This window comes from Dendrobates tinctorius, unplaced genomic scaffold (genome assembly GCF_039654945.1).
Source record: "Dendrobates tinctorius isolate UK_male_01 unplaced genomic scaffold, ASM3965494v1 ptg000056l, whole genome shotgun sequence".
Taxonomy (NCBI): domain Eukaryota; kingdom Metazoa; phylum Chordata; class Amphibia; order Anura; family Dendrobatidae; genus Dendrobates; species Dendrobates tinctorius.
Genome location: NW_027361724.1, coordinates 6,177,501 through 6,199,097, shown reverse-complemented (window position 1 = coordinate 6,199,097; position 21,597 = coordinate 6,177,501). Strand labels below are relative to the sequence as shown.

At 43.9% G+C, this 21,597-nt stretch overlaps 1 protein-coding gene across 2 annotated transcripts in view; it reads right to left on the bottom strand.

Annotated features, from left to right (window-relative positions):
* Positions 1-7,574: 7,574 nt before the first annotated feature.
* The window catches only part of PLEKHA3 (pleckstrin homology domain containing A3), a 24,056-nt gene continuing 10,033 nt past the window's right edge, over positions 7,575-21,597 (bottom strand). The window contains exons 2-8 of one of the 2 annotated variants that reach the window (XM_073577465.1): positions 17,371-17,487; positions 16,281-16,436; positions 14,556-14,692; positions 14,310-14,474; positions 12,787-12,830; positions 11,736-11,851; positions 7,575-8,654 (exon numbers count right to left, since the gene is read on the bottom strand). In XM_073577465.1, the coding sequence (XP_073433566.1) occupies positions 8,530-8,654; positions 11,736-11,851; positions 12,787-12,830; positions 14,310-14,474; positions 14,556-14,692; positions 16,281-16,436; positions 17,371-17,487 (860 nt within the window). In that variant the 3' untranslated portion in view covers positions 7,575-8,529. The remainder of the gene's footprint in view (positions 8,655-11,735; positions 11,852-12,786; positions 12,831-14,309; positions 14,475-14,555; positions 14,693-16,280; positions 16,437-17,370; positions 17,488-21,597) is intronic. The other variant, XM_073577466.1, reaches the window with a different exon arrangement.

Sequence of the window (21,597 nt, the reverse complement as noted above, 5' to 3'; positions counted from 1 at the left end):
TTGAGGTTGGTTGACACAGGTGAGGTTCTAATATCAGAGACTGGATGGAACCACCCCAGTTGGTTTCACGTCGTGATAAGGTGTGATGGCTTTTATGCTTTTTTGACCAAAATAGTGTGAAGTACCCGGTGTTATTTCCATGTAATATTACCATTTACTTACTACAGGGTATAGGCTAATTTTGTTTGATAGGAAAATGGAATAGAATAACACAAAAACATTTTGCCATTTATTTGGTTTATTATGTAAACTGCATCATAAAATAAAAAACAAAATATGACACGTTCCAATGGCTCAGATTTACAAGGTTTATAAAATATTACAATTCGTAAAACAATCAAATGTGGTGTTTTTTTTTGGTTTTTTTTTTAGTTCTCCAAATACAATAGATTTACTTTTTGGCATCTTCATTGGCAATTAAATAAATTCACAAAAAGAAACAAGAATAGAATTGCATCATTAGCATTAGGACAATGGAAATAAGTGACTGCCAGGCAAACCCCTCGGCTCCATCCTATAGGTCTACCAATATGAAAGCATTGATCACTACAATCCCTGACAATATAGAAATACATTCACACACAAAATATATATATTAAAAATTTGGCTTGATTTTAGCCAAGTAGATTTAGTTGTGGGAATAAACCAGGGGAAGGAATATTCCCCAGTGATCGTCCTCCTTTTGCCACGCGCCTGCAACCACTTGAGATCATTTTTCTGGGCATCATCCTGATCTACAACAGGTAGGTATCTTCAAATAATAGGTTTAATTTGATTGAACTGTAAGCAGTATGGTGTGGGAAGAGATCTCCTGGCATCAGACCGGTTCCTCATTGGTTAATAGATGCCACGTTCATGGTTGAAGGCGATAATATAAATAAAATCTTCTATGTTCCAGTGGTCCCCACCAGTCTGCTCCCATCTGTCATTAATCACCTCCTCTGAAGCCATTTGGTTGGCCTGTGATCACCACTGGATAAATGCAGAGACCAGTGGGGACCACCGGGGAGCCTTTAATGGAGCCGATCAGGCGAATAGCTCTATGCTCTTGGCAACTTTGTCATAAAACCAAGAAAATTCCTTTAATAATGCATGTTTTTTTGCAGCTATAGTTCCAAGTTACACGTGACACAAGTATGCATAACCTTCAGTAAGTATACAGCGCAGATTTCGATTTTTAGGAACTATTACAGATGTACAGTCACTTGCGTCATACAGAATTTAGGTTGTACGGCCGGACATCTTTGAATATCCATTCACCACCAAGATAAATCATCTACAGGGTGGGCCATTTATTTTGATACACCTAAATAAAATGGGAATGGTTGGTGATATCAACTTCCTGTTTGTGGCACATTAGTATATGGGAGGGGGGAAACTTTTCAAGATGGGTGGTGGCCATGATTCTGAAGTCGGCCATTTTGGATCCAGCTTTATTTTTTCCAATGAGAAGAGGGTCATGTGACACAAACTTATTGAGAATTTCACAAGAAAAGCAATGGTGTGCTTGGTTTTAACGCAACTTTATTCTTTCATGAGATATTTACAAGTTTATGACCCCTTATAAAATGTGTTCAAACTTAAGTGCTGCCCATTGTGTTGGATTGTCAATGCAACCCTCTTCTCCCACTCTTGACACACTGATAGCAACACCACAGAATAAATGCTAGTCTAAGGGGTTCAGATTCCTTGTAGGAATGCTTGGACCTGTCACCCATAATGCGGTGATGCACCAACTTGCTGGAAAAACACAGGGAACGAGCCATCTTCAGTGCATAAACAGGGCAACACATCATCATGTAGCAATTTCAGATCTCCAATGGCATTGAGGTTTCCATTGATGAAGAATGGCCCCACTATCTTTGTACCCCATATACCACAGCATATGGAGTCAGGTCCATTCCTACATGAACAGTTTCCTGGAAAATGGATTGGTCGTTGTGGGCCAGCTGAATGGCCACCAAGGTCTCCCGATCTGACCCCCTTAGACTTCTATCTTTGGAGTCATCTGAAGGCAATTGTCTATGCTGTGAAGATACGAGATACGAGAGGTGCAGCATCTAAAACAACGGATACTGGAAGCCTGTGCTAGCATTTCTTCTGCGGTGTTGCTATCAGTGTGTCAAGAGTGGGAGAAGAGGGTTGCATTGACAATCCAACACAATGGGCAGCACTTTGAACACATTTTATAAGTGGTCATAAACTTGTAAATAACTCATGAAAGAATAAAGTTATGTTAAAACCAAGCACACCATTGTTTTTCTTGTGAAATTCTCAATAAGTTTGATGTGTCACATGACCCTCTTCCCACTGGAACGAGGTTGGATCCAAAATGGCCGACTTCAAAACGTCCGCCATGGTCACCACCCATCTTGAAAAGTTTTCCCCCTCCCATATACTAATGTGCCACAAACAGGAAGTTGATATCACCAACCATTCCCATTTTATTTAGGTGTATCCATATAAATGGCTCTCCGTGTACTTCTGTCCAAAAATATAGTGGCCCACCTCATTAGCCCATGTGGCTAGCTGAGCTGCAGTTACTGGCGTTTTATATCGCCTGCTCCTTATTCCCTTCTATACACAGATGTTTGCATATTATGGCAGTCACGTGGTCAAAGAAATCAATGAAAACTACACTTATTTTTTTAGAAATCTGAAGTACAGATTTTTTTTTTTTTTTTTTAACAATTTCATCGCTTACAAAAAAATTTTTTTTTTTTTTAGGTGAAGCAGCTCAACTTTTTTAGCAGACGACAAACTTATTCAAGATAGTTCACAAAAATTGGTTACAGTGCGTGTTGTAGTAACGAAGGTTCACTTTCCTGAAATAAAAAGTATAAAATAAAGTGTAAACGGATTTCACGGCTTGGGAGACGGCAGTGCACGGGTTCTCGCGTAGACTCATCGGTGACTTGTGTATGGGATGGGCAGCCGTCACAGAAGAGAAATAAAACAAAGGAGATGGAATTTATCAATTAATTTACGCTGGTATTTTGTGGTAGATAAGTCACAAGTTACAGTACGTGCCATAACGGAGCTACAAAATTTGTGACTTTTCTTGAAGGCCTGGCTGGAAAGGTTTCGATAGGCTTTGTTTTCTGCCTGAAGGGAAGAACGCGGCAAATTTAATGGAAGTCGTGCAGCTATTATTAAGCTCAGGGAGTTTCACTCCATCGTACTGTGATCTAATAATGGGCCAGGTTTAACAGAGCTTATCCCTTAACCTTTTGGGTCAGAGAAAGTTACGGACAGATCTTAAACTTCAAGAATCCAACATTCACAGTCTGAATTCAGAGTTGTGCCCTCAAATGCCCATGAGGCTATCGAGGTCAGGTCAGTAGACCATTTGGTGGCTCAGACATTGCAGTTCAGACTATCAAATCTAACTTTCCGCAGTTCTAATAAACTGGACTGGAGATTTCTGAAGGGTTCTGTGGTGACCCAAGTTCCTTTCAGTAGAAAAGTGGAAGGTCCTGAAGTAACATCTATAGTAGGGCGCATTACAGCCGAATGAAACCAGGGTACTGATGTACAAGTGTCTCTGCAGGACGGGTAAACATGCTATATTAGCTAACAAAGGCAACAGCATCCCGGACCTCAGTCAGTAGAGCTTAGGAGATGGCGCAAATGGTCACTGTACTTTCAACTAAGGCTAGTTTCACACTAGCGTTTTGGAGCGCAGCGACGGCCTGCGCATGGCCGCCGCTAAGCCCCGCCCCTGCCGGTAGCTCCGCCCACCGACGCATGACGCTGCATCCCCTATCTTTATCACAGGGGGCGCAGGCCGTGCGCAGTATGCGTTTGGCGGCGCATGCGTCCTTTTGACGGTGCGCCGACCTGCGCCAAACGCAACCTGCTCCAAAACGCTAGTGTGAAACTAGCCTAACTCTGCATAAATCAAAAGTACAAATAAACTTTAGAAAATATCGTCGCCGATAAAATTTTATCCTTTCTCCACTTATGACACATTTCGCAACCTGCCTTCTGAGCTCAACATCTACTCTGAAATTCAGCTCAAATTCGTCTCGCTAGCTCTCTGTGGCATCACGTTACACCTTTTCCTCCTATTATATTCTATGTAAAGGGGAGCGGGAGGATGAGAGAAGAACAGAGTTTAAAAAAAAAAAAAAACCTGCAAAATAGATTATGTTGAGCTTTCTAACAAGTCTCCGTGATGGATTCACATCTACACAGCTCAGAACTAGTGATAAGCAAGCATGCTCGAGTGCTAATAGAGGATCTTTGGCGTAATCTAATACTATAATTGAGTCCGCTGTAGCTGCATGCTTCGCGGCTTTTCGACAGCCGTGACACATGTAGGGATTACCTGTTTGTTAGGTCATCCCTGCATGTGTTGCAGCTGCCGAACAGCCGCGAGACATGCAGCCGCTGGGACTCAAACATACTACTCAAACATGCCGAGGATAACACCTTATCTTGGCACGCTTGCTCACTACCCGGAACTGCTGTATAATTTTCCGCCATACTGCTGCCTCTGTACTAACAAAAAGGATTAAGAGCAGGAATCCATCCCTGTGTGCTCCGAGGTGTATGGGAGACATCATAGATGTTGATTTTCACCCACCAGCTCAATTGCTATTTAAGATATAAAGCCCGCAAAGGGGAGAACTAGTAAGAATGCAGCATACTGGTCATATAATGGCCAGAAATATGGTATTCCTCATATACACATACAAAGGACGGCTTCTTCTGAAAAGTTACTTAAAAAGTAGTTACCCCTTAGACTGTCAGGTGTGAGCGCAGTTAAATACTTGAACTTTAGAAATTCAAATACGGCTGCAGTAATTACTGATGCACCAAGCATGTGGAGCCTTTTTTCCTACTGAGGGGTCGCAGCCTGTGATAATCCAGCTGTTGCAGAACTAATTCCTAGCATTCACGAGAGAAGGGCAGGAAGCCCGGCGAGGCGGAGAGCTGTAGTTATACCACAGTTGGGGAGTCCGAGATTGGAGATGGTTTTCCCTTATTCGTTATGGCCTAGCACACAGGTTCTACCTACAGATTCCAAACTCTAGCACATGCAATGGTTTGTTATACCTGCGGGGTGAACGTGTGTTCATGACTGTTGACGAACAAACCAACAACCAATTAAAGAGGCGCTGTCATTCTTTTTTCCATCCTAAAGACAACAAATACATGTAAAATAGAAAATAATGATATTTTATAAGCTTTAATATCTTCCACATTCTATAGTGGGGATTATTGAAGCCCTCTTAGGCCACGTTCACACAGTTGTGCCCACCTGCATCTGCAAAACAGCCCACGAGTTTGCAGGCAACGTCTCAGCGTTACCAGAAGCGTATGCACGCGCTGGTGCCCATGGGTGGGCATAGTGACTAGACGTTTGCGGCAGCCACACCACAAGATGCCAGTCTTGTGGAAAAGGAGTGTGTGTGATCAATTCCCTGCTGTGGAAATTTGGCTGCATGCAGCAGTTATCCCCAGACGCTTCAGTTGTCCCACAGTGATCTGCTGGTTGACGCTATGATGATGATGGGTACTTTCTCCGCACACGTTTTTTTTTTTAACCATAAACTGACTTTAGGGGACACAGCTCAAAGCCTGGGGTAGGAGTCTTTTTGCCGAGATTTGTATTTCAGCAGAAATTCCAGGATGTTGAGGCGTTTTGAGTTTGATTTCGAAGGTTTCCACTGAGTCCCCGCTCCAAAAACTTCAAAGACAACTCAGAGGCGCATTTAGATGTCAGTTTATATCGTCCCGCAATGCACAGACTGGCGAAGAGTCTCCCAAGCCGAACGTGACAGCCTCATAGGAATATATGAAGCTGTCCCGATCAGGTAGGGAGACCGGCGTTCAGTCTGTACACTGCAGCTGATCGCAGACCGACTTTTACAGACATCTGAATGTGCCCTAAGGAGGAGGTGACGCAGTTGGCTCAATGTTTGAGACGCCACCAACCCGCAGCAGCCAATGTCTGCACAATTAGGCGACCACCGGCCCCTCGCAAGTGCGCACAGCAGAGATTCACCGCATCTTTATTGGCCATGTTAATTAGCAAAGACCATTCTATTCAGCAAATGTGAAAGTGCCGGATTAGAAGAGGAGATGGCCTCATAAGACAAACACATTTCACGGGAGAAATATGGAAAATTCATTCGTCAGCACAAAGGTTGCAGTTTACCGAAAAGTTCTTCCAACTTTCCTAAAAGCTTGAATCACTGGAAAGAGCCAACCATGAAGGACAGAGAATTTTACCCATTATGTAACTATCACAGGCTTAGTACTCGATTTCAATGTAAATACCTTTAAGCCCAAGAAAGCCAAAAGTATTTTAGGAGCGATACATGCAAGAAATATGCAAATATAATTTTTAATGTTAGCTAATAAAAGGTATCACTCTTAGAATACTTGTGTCTTTTTTGGGCATAAAAGTATTTACATCGAAAGTAAACAAACTGCAATTTTCTTCTGTAGTCATCGAGAGACCACCGCTCTTATGCCGGGAGTTGTAGTCTCACAACAGCTACAGAACCACCGGCTGCCCAGATTGTCCGTGAGGCTTCAAAAACCCGTGGAGGTCGCAAGTCTCGCTTTCTTCAACCCAAAACATTTTTGGCAGAAGTATAATTTGACCTGGACGTCATTGATCATCCAATCATCATCTAGAATGTCTTTTGACATTGCATAAAGGTCACTGAGCTGCTCAGAGGCCACACGCAGAACACAGTGAAGACCAAACAGGTCAGAAAATGTTTTTTTGGGGTGTTTTTTTTTTCCTCCATGGTGGATTTGGACCTTGTAAGAACGTTGAATGCATGAAAAATACACTTAGCTCCCAAAATTATGAATGAAAGTCTACCGGAATCTTGTGTATTGGGTGCTGATCATAGATCGCCATACCTACATGATCATTAGTGATGAGCGCAAACCCTCACTACTCGACTTTCCCTATGGTGCTCGGGGTATGAGCAGAAGATCGTGGGTGCTCGAGTGACAGGTTAGAGTCCACATGGCCACATGTTTCACAGCTGTTAAGACAGCCACAAAACATGCGATTATACACAGACGTTAAAAAAAAACAAAAACGCTTTGATGGTTCAAATCAGCAAGGAAAAAATAAGCAGATCTCTCATTCGAGTTGCTACTACTGTAAAACAGTTTTTTTTTCCTGCGACAGAAACGTGCTGAAAAATGCAGTGTGTGAACAAGGCTTAAAGAATAAAAGGTGAAGTCCACATGGAGATTTGCTCTATGTATTAAATGTGGATTTTGCTGTAGATTTTCCCCCTTGCAAAGAGAGAAATCTGCTATGACCTCCACTCAAAGACCTGACATACTCGGGACTTCCGGCAACTTCTAGATGACATTTGTGGAAATCTCTGTACTTAGTTGGTACGCTTTTACTCTACCGATTTTCCGCAAGGATAGCGGCAAAGAAAATCCACAGCTAAAACACATCATACCCGTAACAGCTTTTGTTCAGGAAAATCAATATCAACTCTGGATCTCAATCTGGTTAAAAAAAAATATGGCTGAAATAAAAAAAAAAAAAATTGGTAAATAAGTCTCCACATCCTAAAAGTCAATCCTTCACCTGCTCGTCGAGAAAGATGGGACCAGTTTATTCTACAAATATCATTATCAGTAAGTCCAGGCCTATAAGAGTTAAAGCTGCAGATCAGCAGCAAAGTAACTTTTCTTTTAATTTTACAAATTCCATAATTTCTCCTCTTTTTGATTTTGAAAACAATACGCCATTAAAATAAATGTACTTTCATTGGTTTCAGGTTATGATTCACAAATCCACTGTCACCAGATTTCACATAGCAAACGTGCGCACATTAATAAATAAGCCTTAAACCTAATGAGGCTGGTGTACTTACGTTGAAAACAAATTCCATATTAGAATGTCGGTATAATCCAAATATTAAAAATAAGAATATTATATCCAGCTACAGAGTGAGAGATGCCGTCAGAGGTCTATTTAGTAATGTAGGCAGTTTCTCGGTGAACATCCTGTGATGGTGTCACGATTTTTTTTTTTTGCTTAGGGGCTGCATCCATCGGGAGGTTAAAAAAAAAAAAAAAAAAAAAAAAAAAAAAATATATGTCAAACTGATTTTATCTGTATATCTTTTTCATCTGAGGGCAGCAACGCGGAGTGACCCTGTGTGAATTGTGTATATATACCCCCACCACCACTTCTACTAAGTCCGTATCAGTTTGTTGAATGTTAAAAGAAAAAAAAAAAAATCAAGAAAAATAATTGCATATTCTAGGTGTGTTATACAGCGGCTCGATTGAGAATGCACACTACTCAGACCGTGAAGGGTTAGTAGGAAAATACTTTTGCAAATAAAACTGTACAAAGATAAAACTCACTTCAAAGTTTGCTCTTACAGCATTATATAAAGTGCAGCGAAATCCATCGAAAGGGTCCAACAAACGACGCTTCTGTGCAGCGAGAGTCTGACACCAGCTGCCTTTGCATAGCAGGACGGATACAAAGTACATCAAACGCCTACGGTTCCTCTCTCTCAAGCTTCAGGAACAGACCGAGGCGGGAGAGTCGGCTTCGGAAGGATCCTTTGACTTCAGTTTGGTGTCTTCCGCACCGCTTGCTGGGGGAAATCCACCGTTCATTCCAACACGTGGGCAGTGCGCAGGCCCTGCAGTCATTTACACATTGGTTATGACGAGGAAGCTTTCATACGAAAAAAAAAAAAAAAAAAAAAAAAAAGGATGTACTGTTTTCTAACACCTTCTGGATCAATGCCGCACAGCGTTCAAGATCTCCGGTTGCAGTTATTCAACAAAACTTTTGTTAAAGGGTTGATCCGGCGACGCTCACTTGTGGATTGGAGGTGAGCAATGGCGATGACGTTACAACTCCACGCACCAGTCCACATGTGAGAATGTGCCCTTTTTTCTATGAGGGGTTAACTTGGATTTATTTTATTTTTTTTTTTGCAATGGGGCGAAGAATTTACCAGCAGGTAGTTGCAAACTGAAGCCTGTTCTGCAGTGTGATGATGCACTCCAGATCAGAGCAGTCACGGACCATTCCTGCTGGCGATTCTTCCGCAAGCGGAGAGGTCATGTTGACAGAGCAATGCCTTCTCTTCCGCTCTGCTATCAATGGGGCGGCACTACCGATGTCATGCTGATTTGACAACCGGCTCCCCATTGCCTTGACAGAGGAGAACAGGAAAGAGAGAGCTGCTCTATTCACGTGAGGTCACATGAAGCCAGAGAATCACCAAGAAAGGTTGCAGGGCAGAATAGGCGAGTAGTTCGCAAGTACATGCTGGTAACTTCTTGACCCCATTGCAAATAAAAAAAAATATCCCGAATAACCCTTTTAAAGGATCATTACATGCACACGCCACCTGCAGAACCGATGGTCGTCTCAGCAGGTGTGTAAGGTTGTAGTGCAATTGGAGCAGAGCCGGATAACTCTCAGGGAATGAGCACAACCCCCATCTGTGAATGTTGGGCCCTCAGACCATCCTCACGGAGTCTGTTTCTAACCATTTGTGCAGACACATGCACATTTGTGGTCTGCTGGAGGTCATTTTGCAGGGCTATGATGGTGCTCCTCCTGTTCCTCCTTGCACAAAGGCTGAGGTAGCGGTCCTGCTGCTGGGTTGTTGCCCTCCTACGGCCCCCTCCACATCTCCAGGTGTACTGGCCTGTCTCCTGATAGCAACTCCAGCCTCTGGACACTACGCTGACAGACACAGCAAACCACGAGTGTGAAAGCACAACCAACATTCAAAAGTGACCAAAACATCAGCCAGAAAGCTTTGGTACTGAGATGGTACTGAGATGTGGTCTGTGGTCCCCACCTGCAGAACCACTCCTTTATTGAGGGTGTCTTGATAATTGCCAATAATTTCCATCTGTTGTCTATTCCATTTGCACAACAGCATGTGAAATTGATTGTCAATCAGTGTTGCTTCCTAAGTGAACAGTTTGATTTCACAGAGGTTTGATTTACTTGGAGTTATATTCTGTTGTTTAAGTGTTCCCTTTATTTTTTTGAGCAGTGTACATGTCAGAAATATGTAAACACATTGACAAGAGTAACAGGACTAACCACAGTATCTAGTATAATTCATTAATTAACCAGCAATGAATAGTACATAAGATAAGATCCCTTACCCAGCGTACGCTGGTTGGGCATTAATATGGGTAACGGATCTTATATTATTATGTACTATACATTGCTGGTTAGTCCTGTTACTCTTGTCAATGTGTTTACATATTTCTGGCATGTATTTTGTTTACATCTGATGATTACCTCTCATCTCTCCTCTCTTTTTTGGACAGGACTCCTCTGTTTATACTGAGGTAGCACACTTTATGCACTATGCACTTTAGATGGTTGATACATTAGTGTGCTCTTTTGTGCCAACATGGAGGATTCTCTGTATATGAGGATGTTTTATGTATACCCTCCATCGTTTCCATAGTCATACTTGCTGTCCGCCTGTTTGTCTCCATATGGATTTTATATCCAGTATGGATGTTATTTTATAAAATTGGTGTTTTGTAATATTGTATGAATAAAGAGAAATATTATTTTTATCTTTTTGTTTCTGATTTTTTGACATACCCACAATGTGGTTAGATGAAGCAAACTCTCTATGAATCGTATGTATTTCCTACACATAATAATCTGCAGTCACTTTCCAGAGCGGCGCCGCTCCCCTGCACTCAGTATTACCGTATGTCCCCTGCCGGACTCCACGCATCAACATCCAGTGCAGCGTGTTACGGGGCCACCGATCAGATTGCCACCTTCAAATCTCATCCAGACAGGGAGAAGAATCTCCATTTGAACGAAAAATGAAGATTGCAGATGTCTCATGATGCCCCCCTCCTGCCATCATGAGACCAGATCAGACTGAAAACTCTACAGTACGGAGTGTGCAGGAGCAGGGCCAGTCTGCGAGGTGAGTATATGGGTGATCAAGTTGTGATTATAGGGAGCGTTTAAAGTAAAATACATTCTTGTGAGTTTTGCATTATACGGACCTATTTGCTCCCATCCTTCAAAAACACCATACTGCTGTGATGTTTCAATGCAGAGTTTATGCCGTTTTAGAAGCCGCTTTCAACTGCTCCTCGGCAAAGATAAGTACACTGTACTCAAGAAGTCCTAATACGAGGAAACCTTCCCCTTTTTAAGTATGAGGGTAGGAAGCAGACAGCCTAAGACAGGAAAAGTACCATATACAGACTGTATAGTGTAAAGATTATTGCTGAGCAGCAGTTGAAAGCACTTTCTAAAGGAGCTGAATTGGGCAATTTAAACACTGCGATATGGCATTTAAGACAGAAGAAAGACATATACCACTTCAGATTCGGCTCTAGTATTTGACTGGTGTTTGAGGAAATCGTAACACTTGGATTTATCTGTATATTAATCTGCAGCAAGTGATCTTTAGACACAGAAATTTTAGCAAAAAATAAAAAAAATTACTACATATGTAGATTTTCATATAAAGGAGGCATGCTTATGTGACACGTGATAATACGGAAAGACCCCTCACTAGTGCACCTGGCCATCCATTCATTACATAGGTGGCCATTTAACCTAAAGAGGAAGATTAAATCACAATTTATGTAGCAATCTGCACTGTAACAACCATCCATAAAAGTCATGATTCTTTTTTTTTTTTTTTTAATCTTGTACAATTTTAAATAATTTAACAAACGCAATCTGTTAACTAAGAACAACTTACTGTCATTGTCCTCCGCTGCTCCATCACTAATTGTTTCGGTATCAGAATAAACACTTCTCCTCCTGTTAGACACCCGGTGAATCGATGACGAAGACTCCTTTATGGAATAGCTGATCCTATAGGATGCCCGCAAATGGGAGAAAGAAGAATGTATGTGTCACAAAAAAAAAAACTGGCTTTAATGTTACTGATGAGAACACTCGTAAGGATAAGGTGTTATCTGAGCATGCTCGGGTACTAACAGTGACTTTGGCGTGCTCAAAAAATATGCTCAAGTTGCCGAGGCTGCATATCTCAGGCTTTTTGACAGTCACAACACATGCGGGGATTGTCCGTTTGTGAGGCTAGTTTCACCCTAGCGTTTATTCCACGCAGCGCACGGCGCCGCTAAGCACCGCCCCCTGCCGGCTCCCTGCCCGCCCCATCCGGTCATCGCCGCCTACTATCGCATATAGACGCTTGCGATCTGCCGTGCGCTAGTAGGATTTTGGCGTGCGCTGCGCATTTTTGAAGATGCGCCGAGCACGCCGAAATGCAACATGCTGAGTTCGGCGCACACGGGCGCACCTTCAAAAGTTCGCAGCGCATGCCAAAATTCTACTTGCGCACGGCCAGCGCACGATCTGCGCACCCTATGCTAAAGATAGGGTGCGCAGATCGCAAGCGTCTATGTGCGATAGTAGGTGGCCATGACCGGATGGGGCGGGCAGGGAGCAGGCAGGGGGCGGGGCTTAGCGGCGCCGTGTGGAATAAACGCTAGTGTGAAACTAGCCTTAGGAGATACATGCATGTGTTGTGGCTGTCGAACAGCTGTGAGACATGCAGCCTCGGGAATTTGAGCATATTTTTCGAGCCTACCGAAGACACTCTGTTAGCACCAGAGCACATTCGCTCATTACTAGAAACCACCTAAAATTACACTGAAAATGGTCTTCTGTACAAGTTTTCCTTTCAAAGAAAACTACTACGGAGTATAATATATAAGAAAATGTGACATCTGTTGCAGGCGATTTGTTCTAGATTATGGGGTGGTCTTCTGGGGATGATTCACCTGTCAGTAGTGTAGTTGCCAGGGTGGCTCATGGATCTCTTCATCTAAAGTAATAAAGAAAACACCTATATTTAATAGACATAAAATCTCACGTAAAAAGGAAAAGGGGGCTCAACACCTAGCTGGCAATACAAGTGGAGTGCTGTGTAACAATGTGCCTCACTCACAGCAATTACAAATGAGTAAAGGGAACCTGCCAAACTAACTCCCCAAATCATTTATGGGAGTGTGTAGCCCTTTAAAAGAAAAGCCAGTTGATCCCTATGAACTCAAAGCGCTGCTGCAGTAGCAAGAAATCATGTCTTTAAAGGGTACTTTCTGAAAAACAAAACAAATGTGCATAAGTACAAACAGGCAGGTGGTTGCTACTTACCTGCAGGTTGTGCACCGCGCCGTTCTTCCTCCGGCACAGAGCGGTCACAGACCGCTCCTGCCAGGGATTCAGCTGCCTCTACTGACAGCCGCTCTGTAGACGTGAGGTAACTTTTCCCCTCTCCTCTGTCGACAGGGTTGGACTTCCAACGTCATTCTGATTGTCAACCGGCTCCCCCAGTTAGGAGGTGGGAATCTGGCTGTCAGTCACAATGACATCGGAAGTCCCGCCCAGTCAACAGAGTGGAGAAGATGCGCTGCCCTGTCGACGTGACGTCAGCAGAGACAGCTGAATCCCAGGCAGGAGCTGTCTGTGACCGCTCTGTGCCGTGCACAACAGGCACGCAAGTAGCAACCACCTGCCTGTTTATACTTGGGCACATTTTTCTGTTTTTCATAAAGTCCTGGATATCCCCTTTAAGTTGTGTCTGGAAGTGCATCATAGCAAATAGTAACTTGGCACTCAACTTGAATGATCCTTTTTGAAAGAAAATTTTATTATGTGCAGTCTCAGAAATGTTTCGGCCCACAACAGGCGTTCATCGGTCTGCCGACTGATGTCACAGTATGGTGACTAAATGCAGGTCCAAAATTTCGTATATATTGATTCCTTGTGAAGGTCGGTTTGGGGTGTGTAGATCAAAACGCGGTATCCACCGCTTGTATGACGTGCATCATGGCATGAGGATGCAGATACAGCTTCTCAGCCTGTGTATTGCCTACCTAGCAGCACCCCCCTCGCAGGCTGAACGATGGGAAAGTCGCCATGTTCCACAGCAAACAACATGTCAATCGCCAATGAAGGGTGCTGCTAGGCAGGAAATACAGAGTGACGCTATCCAGTGGTCACGTTATTAAGATGGAAGTCCTGAGGACACCTCTTACATGCCGGCATCTGCTGCACTTCTGTTGATTAGCCGACCGGGCAGAACATCACATGTACATCACACTACGATGACGGTGTTGCGCCACACCAGCTCATCAAAACAGGAGTCACGGATGGCGTAAAGTAGGAGGCGGGTCTCAGTGCTTCCGTCCAGTGGTCACAGAACATTAATGTGGGTATTGGGTCATTCACTGATAGTTTGGGCAGGAGCGTATGATTGCATAACCCCATGCAGTGCATCATTGACCTAGTTCTTCTATATTACCATTTGTACAGGTGACGGAGACACAGCAGACACCAAAGACTCGTGCGGAGGCAGCTGGTACATTTCTGGCTTGAATTTGGCATTTGCTATCTTGACACATTCTTCAAGTGTGGTAATAAATGTGTTGCAGGTTGCACTGAGCAGAGAAGAGGCTTCGTTCATGTTCTAAACACAGAAAATGCAAAGTTTACACCCAACGTCCGCGGCTCAGCAGAATCCCAGTATGTCAGCAGGCACGGCTCGTACCTCAGCGCTGGGTGATGGCCGACTCTGGTCTTGACTTACAAACTCCTGGATTGTGTGCACCTGCTGCATCAACAGGTCACAATACAGACGCAGCTCCGACATTTTGGTTTTCAGTGATTCATTGGTTTCATTGATTTCTGCAAGAATCATTAAAACTAATTAAAGTTTAGCAAAGCAGCAATTAAAATAAAAATAAAAAGTATTGCAAAAATCGGTAAAATGTGAAATATGCCACCAATGAAAAATATGAAAGCTTATCGCACGAAAAATAATTCATACAGCTCCAAATTTTTTATTTTTTTTCCACTGTGAAAATTGCAAGATTACAAATGTTGCTTTATAATAAAGATCGTCGGTTGATCCTGACGAAGGAGTTACAGAAACGCGCGTCGGGGTGCGCTCTGCATCTGATATCTATCACCCCTCAGGTAATATATGCTATATGACCTATTCGGAATACCTTTACCTGCCATTGGTCAATGCAATTTAGCATTATCTTATTGATCATATTGTCTATTTGCACTATTATAATAATAAATTTTATTTTTATAGCGCCGACATATTCCGTAGCACTTTACATTTCAGAGGGGATTTGTACAGACGATAGACATTACAGCATAACAATAATCACAGATTATAACAAATACCAAGAGGAATGAGGGCCCTGCTCGCAAGCTTACAGTCTATGCGGAAAAAAGGGAGACACGAAAGGTGGGTGGTAACAGTTGCCCTGATTGTATGGACCAGCCATAATGTTAAGTGTGTAACAGTACAAACACAGAGGGCTAATGGATGCATAAAGCATGTGGGAACATGATGCGGGAAATCTGGTTATGGTAAAACTTTTGGCTGTGCCACACAGGGATAGATTAGGTTAATGTGTTGAGGCATTGGGGCATAAATCGTTTTTTCTTGTTTTTTCATCATACCATTGGCACTTCTTAGCACTGCAATTAATGTGGCTGTGCATTTATTGTTATTTTTGCACTTTCAGCACTTTATTATCTAGTGATTTTTTACTATTTATTATTTTATTTATCACTATTATTTTTTATTGTTCACTATGTTTGGGGTGTTGTCTTTTTGAACAGCACACAGTTCTGCTATTTGTGCACTTAGTTGCACACCTGATTTTGCACTTGTCACCTTATTCTGCCCTATATTGCTGCTTCAATTGGTGGTTAGGCATTTTTTTAGACAAATGGATTTTTCTTTACGTGGTGTTCTATAAAATTTAATTCTATATATACCTGATCAATACGTTGCCTTTAAATCCCGTCTTAGATGTTACCAGAGATACTGACGCTACCTGGAAACTCAGGTAAGAGGTTTTCAACGAGACCCCCTATAGTAAACTGACAGATTGCAGTTACTTTACATCCAGCCTGACCCGTCCTGCACCAAGTCTCATTGAGCGCTTTTTATACATGAGGTTTCACAGAAGGCGCATGTATACAGGGCAGCCATCAGGGTGGCATGGTGGGTACTGCTGCACGTGGCCCGCAGTGTCAGGTTACAAAACATGGCCTGTCACCAACGCTATACTTGTAAGAGGAGGAGAAAATTCCATGTGTCCATCTCTTCAGACATGAAACACCCTCGTAGACCATTTCCCTACCAGGTTTCTTTCCGAAAGCCATTTTCACCTTTTGGATTCTGATAATATTTTTGATCTTTAGGGTCCATGTAATAAAACAACGTATATACGACGTGACAGTCACCCACCTTTCTCTTTCCTGGTCCTGGTATCGCTCAGACAGGCCTTCGAGCTTCCTAACGCCACCAGCCACCGCTGCCTCTCTGCGGCATTTACTGCCCTCATGTAGAAGTGCTGCTCGCCAGGGATGATCAGCTCCATCCTGGTGTTGTCTGTCGAATGAACTGAGAGTAGGGGTCAGTACAGGATGGAGAAGGCTTCCATTCATCCTTATACCCAGTAAGTCTCTGTGCACACCAGACTTCATGGTCATGCTTTGGTTTTTTATTTTTACATTAATTACACACTAAAAGAAGTCCGTCACCCCCACAAAACTTAAATTACAACTCAGTCATAAAGGGATCCTAGACCCTATACAATTCATAACTGAATAGATTTCACTACTTTAGTTTTACAATTAAAAAATATGTTGCCAACGACTCGGTTCACCCTTCAACCCCCTCAATAAGCATCGTCCATCCCCTTAGGATAGCTGACAACCGAATCCCTGGCACTGCGGGAGCACAGCGAGTGCCCGCTATTGTGTGATCATGTGTGCAGCGAGCAGCCACCGGCAGACAGGAGAGAGGAATGAGAGTGCGCCCGCACCGACACTGGCCACGTAGACCCAATGGATTCCTGCAGTGTCAGTGCTGACATGCAGTGCCGAGTATTCAATTGAGGTGGCGCAAGTAAGAGCTGTCAATCAAGCCAAGGATGTTAATGGAGGCGGTGGACTGTGCATAGAGTCCTTGCCACACCAAGGGTGCACCGAGGAGCTCCATTTTGCATACGTAATAAGTCCCCTATATGAAAGTGTAAGTGGTTTAATTTGACTTTGGAGGGGGGGGACACAGACTCCCTTTAAAATAAGGACATGTATCATCTTCAGCCCGTCTCTATCAGATTTAAAGGGAGCAGCACTGTACCCCACCATTTCTAGTTCCACAGATGTTAATGGAGCGGGAGTGTGTCTTGTTCCAGGGGAGTAATGAAAAGTTCTCGGGTCCTCATGATCGGTGGCGATCCAAAGAAATCAGGCACTTCTCAATATGACAGGAGATAAGTTACCGCTCCTTTAAATGCTTTCACTAGATTTTCAAAGCCATCAAAACATACCTTTGATTTCACACACTGACATTTTAATGCTTCCTTTGCTGCCCTTGCAGACGTCATCCTGCGAGTCATAGTACGATAAGATGCCGTTATCTAGTACGAACCACCGAGGCTGCCAACCTGCAATGACAGGAAAATAACAGGCTCCGCTACATGTTGGATGGCCGGCATGTCGCCGGAACGGAGCAAACAGAAGGCTGCAACTCATATCTACCAATAAACAATCCCTCATAGCAAATGGCATTCCCATCCAGCCTGGCCAAACACGTATAGCGCCTCCACATGTGCGGCCAGTGTAACTTCCCCCTGAGAGCAGATGCATCGGGGTGTCTGGAGAGTTGGGGTGCACTCAGCGGATGAGGATAGCCACTGCTGGTAGACTGTGTCCCCTAAAATATGCCCAAGCGCTAACAGGCAGGTACTTGCTACCCGCCTGCCTGGTGTGCCTGCCTGCCTGGTGTGCCCGGCCAGTTAGGTAGCGGGGATCCGGCTGTCAATAAGCATGATGTCGGCAGTCACGTCCCGTCAACACAGAGCAGGACCGAAAAGAAGCCAACGTTCTGTTGTTGTGACGTCAGCAGAGGCAGCTGAGGAGCCGGCAGGAGCGCCCAGTGTTGGCGAAGAACGGCGCCATGCACAACAGGCAAAAAGCTCAAAAATTGCTCCCACAGAAAACAAGGGCTAAAGTTACGAACTGGAATGTGAAAAGGAAAAATAATGCAAAAAAAAAAATTGCTCAATAAGACGTTTTAAGGCCCAGTCATTAACCCCTGAGAGACAATTGTTTTTTCTTTTTTGTCACTTTTCAGGAGCCATGGCCACTCATTTTATCACAAATTGTTATGGAAAAACAAAATTCAAATTTTCACGTGTGCTATTGATTTGTGAAAAAAAAAAAAATTAAAACAAAGTTTACACATACCAAATTTATAAATAAAGATGCATGTAGATCTTAACTTTTCGGTTGATGCAGGAGTACGAGACCTTAATTCTTGCAGGATATGCCGTCGTTTATATGGGCACCGTATTGGGGCTGCTCCTATTGGTTGAAGACCCTGCGGCACAGGCAGGTAGTAATGCACGTCATTGATGATTTTTGCTCTGACTGCAGCGTGTGAACACAGGCGTGCAGCATCACAGACGCAGAATTAATGATAATAGTGATCTGCTCTGAAAACAGCTTATCTCAGCCACCAGGTCAGGGAACCGGTCACCATTGTACTCTCTATATGGCAAGGGTCAGACAAAGGAGAAAAATGGCCGCTGTCCACGGCACTAGTAAGCCCAGCCTGTACCAGCTCTCTGTTCTTATGGAGGAAATCTCAAGGTGGCAGCCACGTACACAACACATGTCAGGAAGTTAAATTTGGTTCATTTGCTCCCACTTGTATTAAAGAATGCTTATCGGTCATTTGACCCCATCCAGCAGTTGTGGGATCGTTTCCACTCACTGCCAATGAGCGGACATGCATCACATCACCTGCAGTACCCAGCTGCTGCCACTATAGAAATGATGGCGCTGTGTTCCGGAAGTACTGAAGAAGGTGCTGGTAACAGCAGACGGGGTGCCGAGTTTTGTACAACCACTAATTAGATATTGAAGGCCTATCCTAAGAAAAGGCTGTCAATAAAAAAAAAAAAAAAAAAAAAAGAGTGGCCAACGCCTTTAAGTTAAAAACGCATTCAAGTGAATAGGGATCTGCAGTACCCGGCAGCGCTGCTGTTTTCTGGCAGCATCAGAGCACTACTGGGCAGCGTCATTAACAGCGGATCGGCCGGGGGGTGAAGGGTATCGCATCCTCACCAATCAGATTGATGGCCTTCTCTAAGGATAGGCTATCAATAAAAAAAGTCCTGGCCAATCTATTTGATGTCATCCACATGCTGCATTTATTTGCGCAGAATCTGCAAAAAGATTTTTTTTTTTTCCTTATTTCTTATTTTTTCATTTGCAGCATGTCAATTCTTTGTGCAGAATCAGCAAGGATTTCACCCTCTGCAATGGAAAGAGCGAAGCCTGAACCAAATCTGCATCAAAGAACTGCAGATAAATGTGCAGGTGAGGCAGGCAGACTCTGCTGCAGATCTGCCATTCATTCATCTGCATCACCAGTGATGGCGGCCACATTGCACAGCGCAGTGATGGTCATTGGGATGTTTAGTCCCTGCTCGTGCAGACAATCATCGGCCGTGTAATAACAGCCTTCAGACACGTCTGATCATTAGTGCTGGGGGGCGACCCTGCATGAGCGATGGGACCGAGCGAGGAGAGGAAGAAGTGGATGACCCTGTACATTAGATCTGCCCAGGACGTCCTCTGCTCGGGGCCGGCGATCACAGCAGGTGCAGGCGTTATATGTATCCACATCACAGAGGTGACATGGGCAGTCCTGGGCGTCCATGAAGGCATGACACAGAATACATCTACACGTTGTGCAGGGTGGTCTCATCTAGAGGACTTCCTCTTCCCCTCATTAATGCAAAAGGGAGAACATGTAGCTTAGAGAAGGCTAAAAGATCCCAATATTGTCAGGACCAACTACAGTGCATGGCGGCCTCTAACCCGCCGTCAGGGAAGAGAAGGATCAGGCCGCTGGATGTCAGCCTGCCCAACAATGCGATCGTCACCAGGAAAGATGAGCTTACTCCGCTCTCCCCACTGAGAGCACAAGAAAGTCCGGCATCATGAGGCTCCGTACACATTAGATGGCCACCGATCCCGCCCAGCTTCATCTACTGTGCACAGCCGGCTGAGGTCTGGTGTGTGCGGCATTATTAGTGCCAATGACATCCATCTGGAACACGTATGTGCAATATATCACACTATACCTACAGGACGTCAATATACAGACACTACAACATGACACACATACAATACTGCTCCCCCCCATACACACACATATAATACTGCTCCCCCCATACACACACATATAATACTGCTCCCCCCATACACACACATATAATACTGCTCCCCCCATACACACACATATAATACTGCTCCCCCATACACACACACATATAATACTGTTCCCCCATACACACACATATAATACTGCTCCCCCCATACACACACATATAATACTGCTCCCCCCATACACATATAATACTGCTCCTCCATACACACACATATAATACTGCTCCCCCCATACACACACATATAATACTGCTCCCCCCATACACACACATATAATACTGCTCCCCCCATATACATATAATACTGCTCCCCCATACACATATAATACTGCTGCCCCATACACACACATATAATACTGCTCCCCCCATACACATATAATACTGCTCCCCCCATATACATATAATACTGCTCCCCCATACACATATAATACTGCTGCCCCATACACACACATATAATACTGCTCCCCCCATACACACTCATTTAATACTGCTCCCCCCCATACACACACATATAATACTGCTCCCCCCATACACACACATATAATACTGCTCCCCCCCATACACACACATATAATACTGCTCCCCCCCATACACACACATATAATACTGCTCCCCCCCATACACACACATATAATACTGCTCCCCCCATACATACACATATAATACTGCTCCCCCCATACACACACATATAATACTGCTCCCCCCATACACACATATAATACTGCTCCCCCCATACACACACATATAATTCTGCTCCCCCCATACACACATATAATACTGCTCCCCCCCCATACACACATATAATACTGCTCCCCCCCCATACACACATATAATACTGCTCCCCCCCCATACACACATATAATACTGCTCCCCCCCCATACACACACACTGGCAGGCACTGTACTGAATAAGGATGGTGCCTCTGACTGTAGAGCCCCCATGGATTTGATGATAAGTAAACTCTGTGCAGTGCCTCCTCCTCTCACACTAATCCCCCTCCCCAGGTGATTAGGACGCCCCACGGACCAATGGAAAGTGAATGGAAGGGGCGTCCGGCCATACCCCCAGGGGTTAAATTCAGATGCTGGGTGGGGGTCTCTCTCTCTTTCCTCCCCGGCTGATACCTAGAAGCTTTTGTTTTTGTCCTAGAAGTTTTTTTTTTGGTTTTTTTTTCAAAGCTTTTGTTGCAAGTTTTTGACCAGGACTCCAGACAGCAAGCAAGATAACTCACCTCCTGAAGATGCAAGTGAAAAGAGAGATTACAGAAATCTACAGACTCCCCTCATCATCCTACATATAGGAACAAAGGAAGACAAC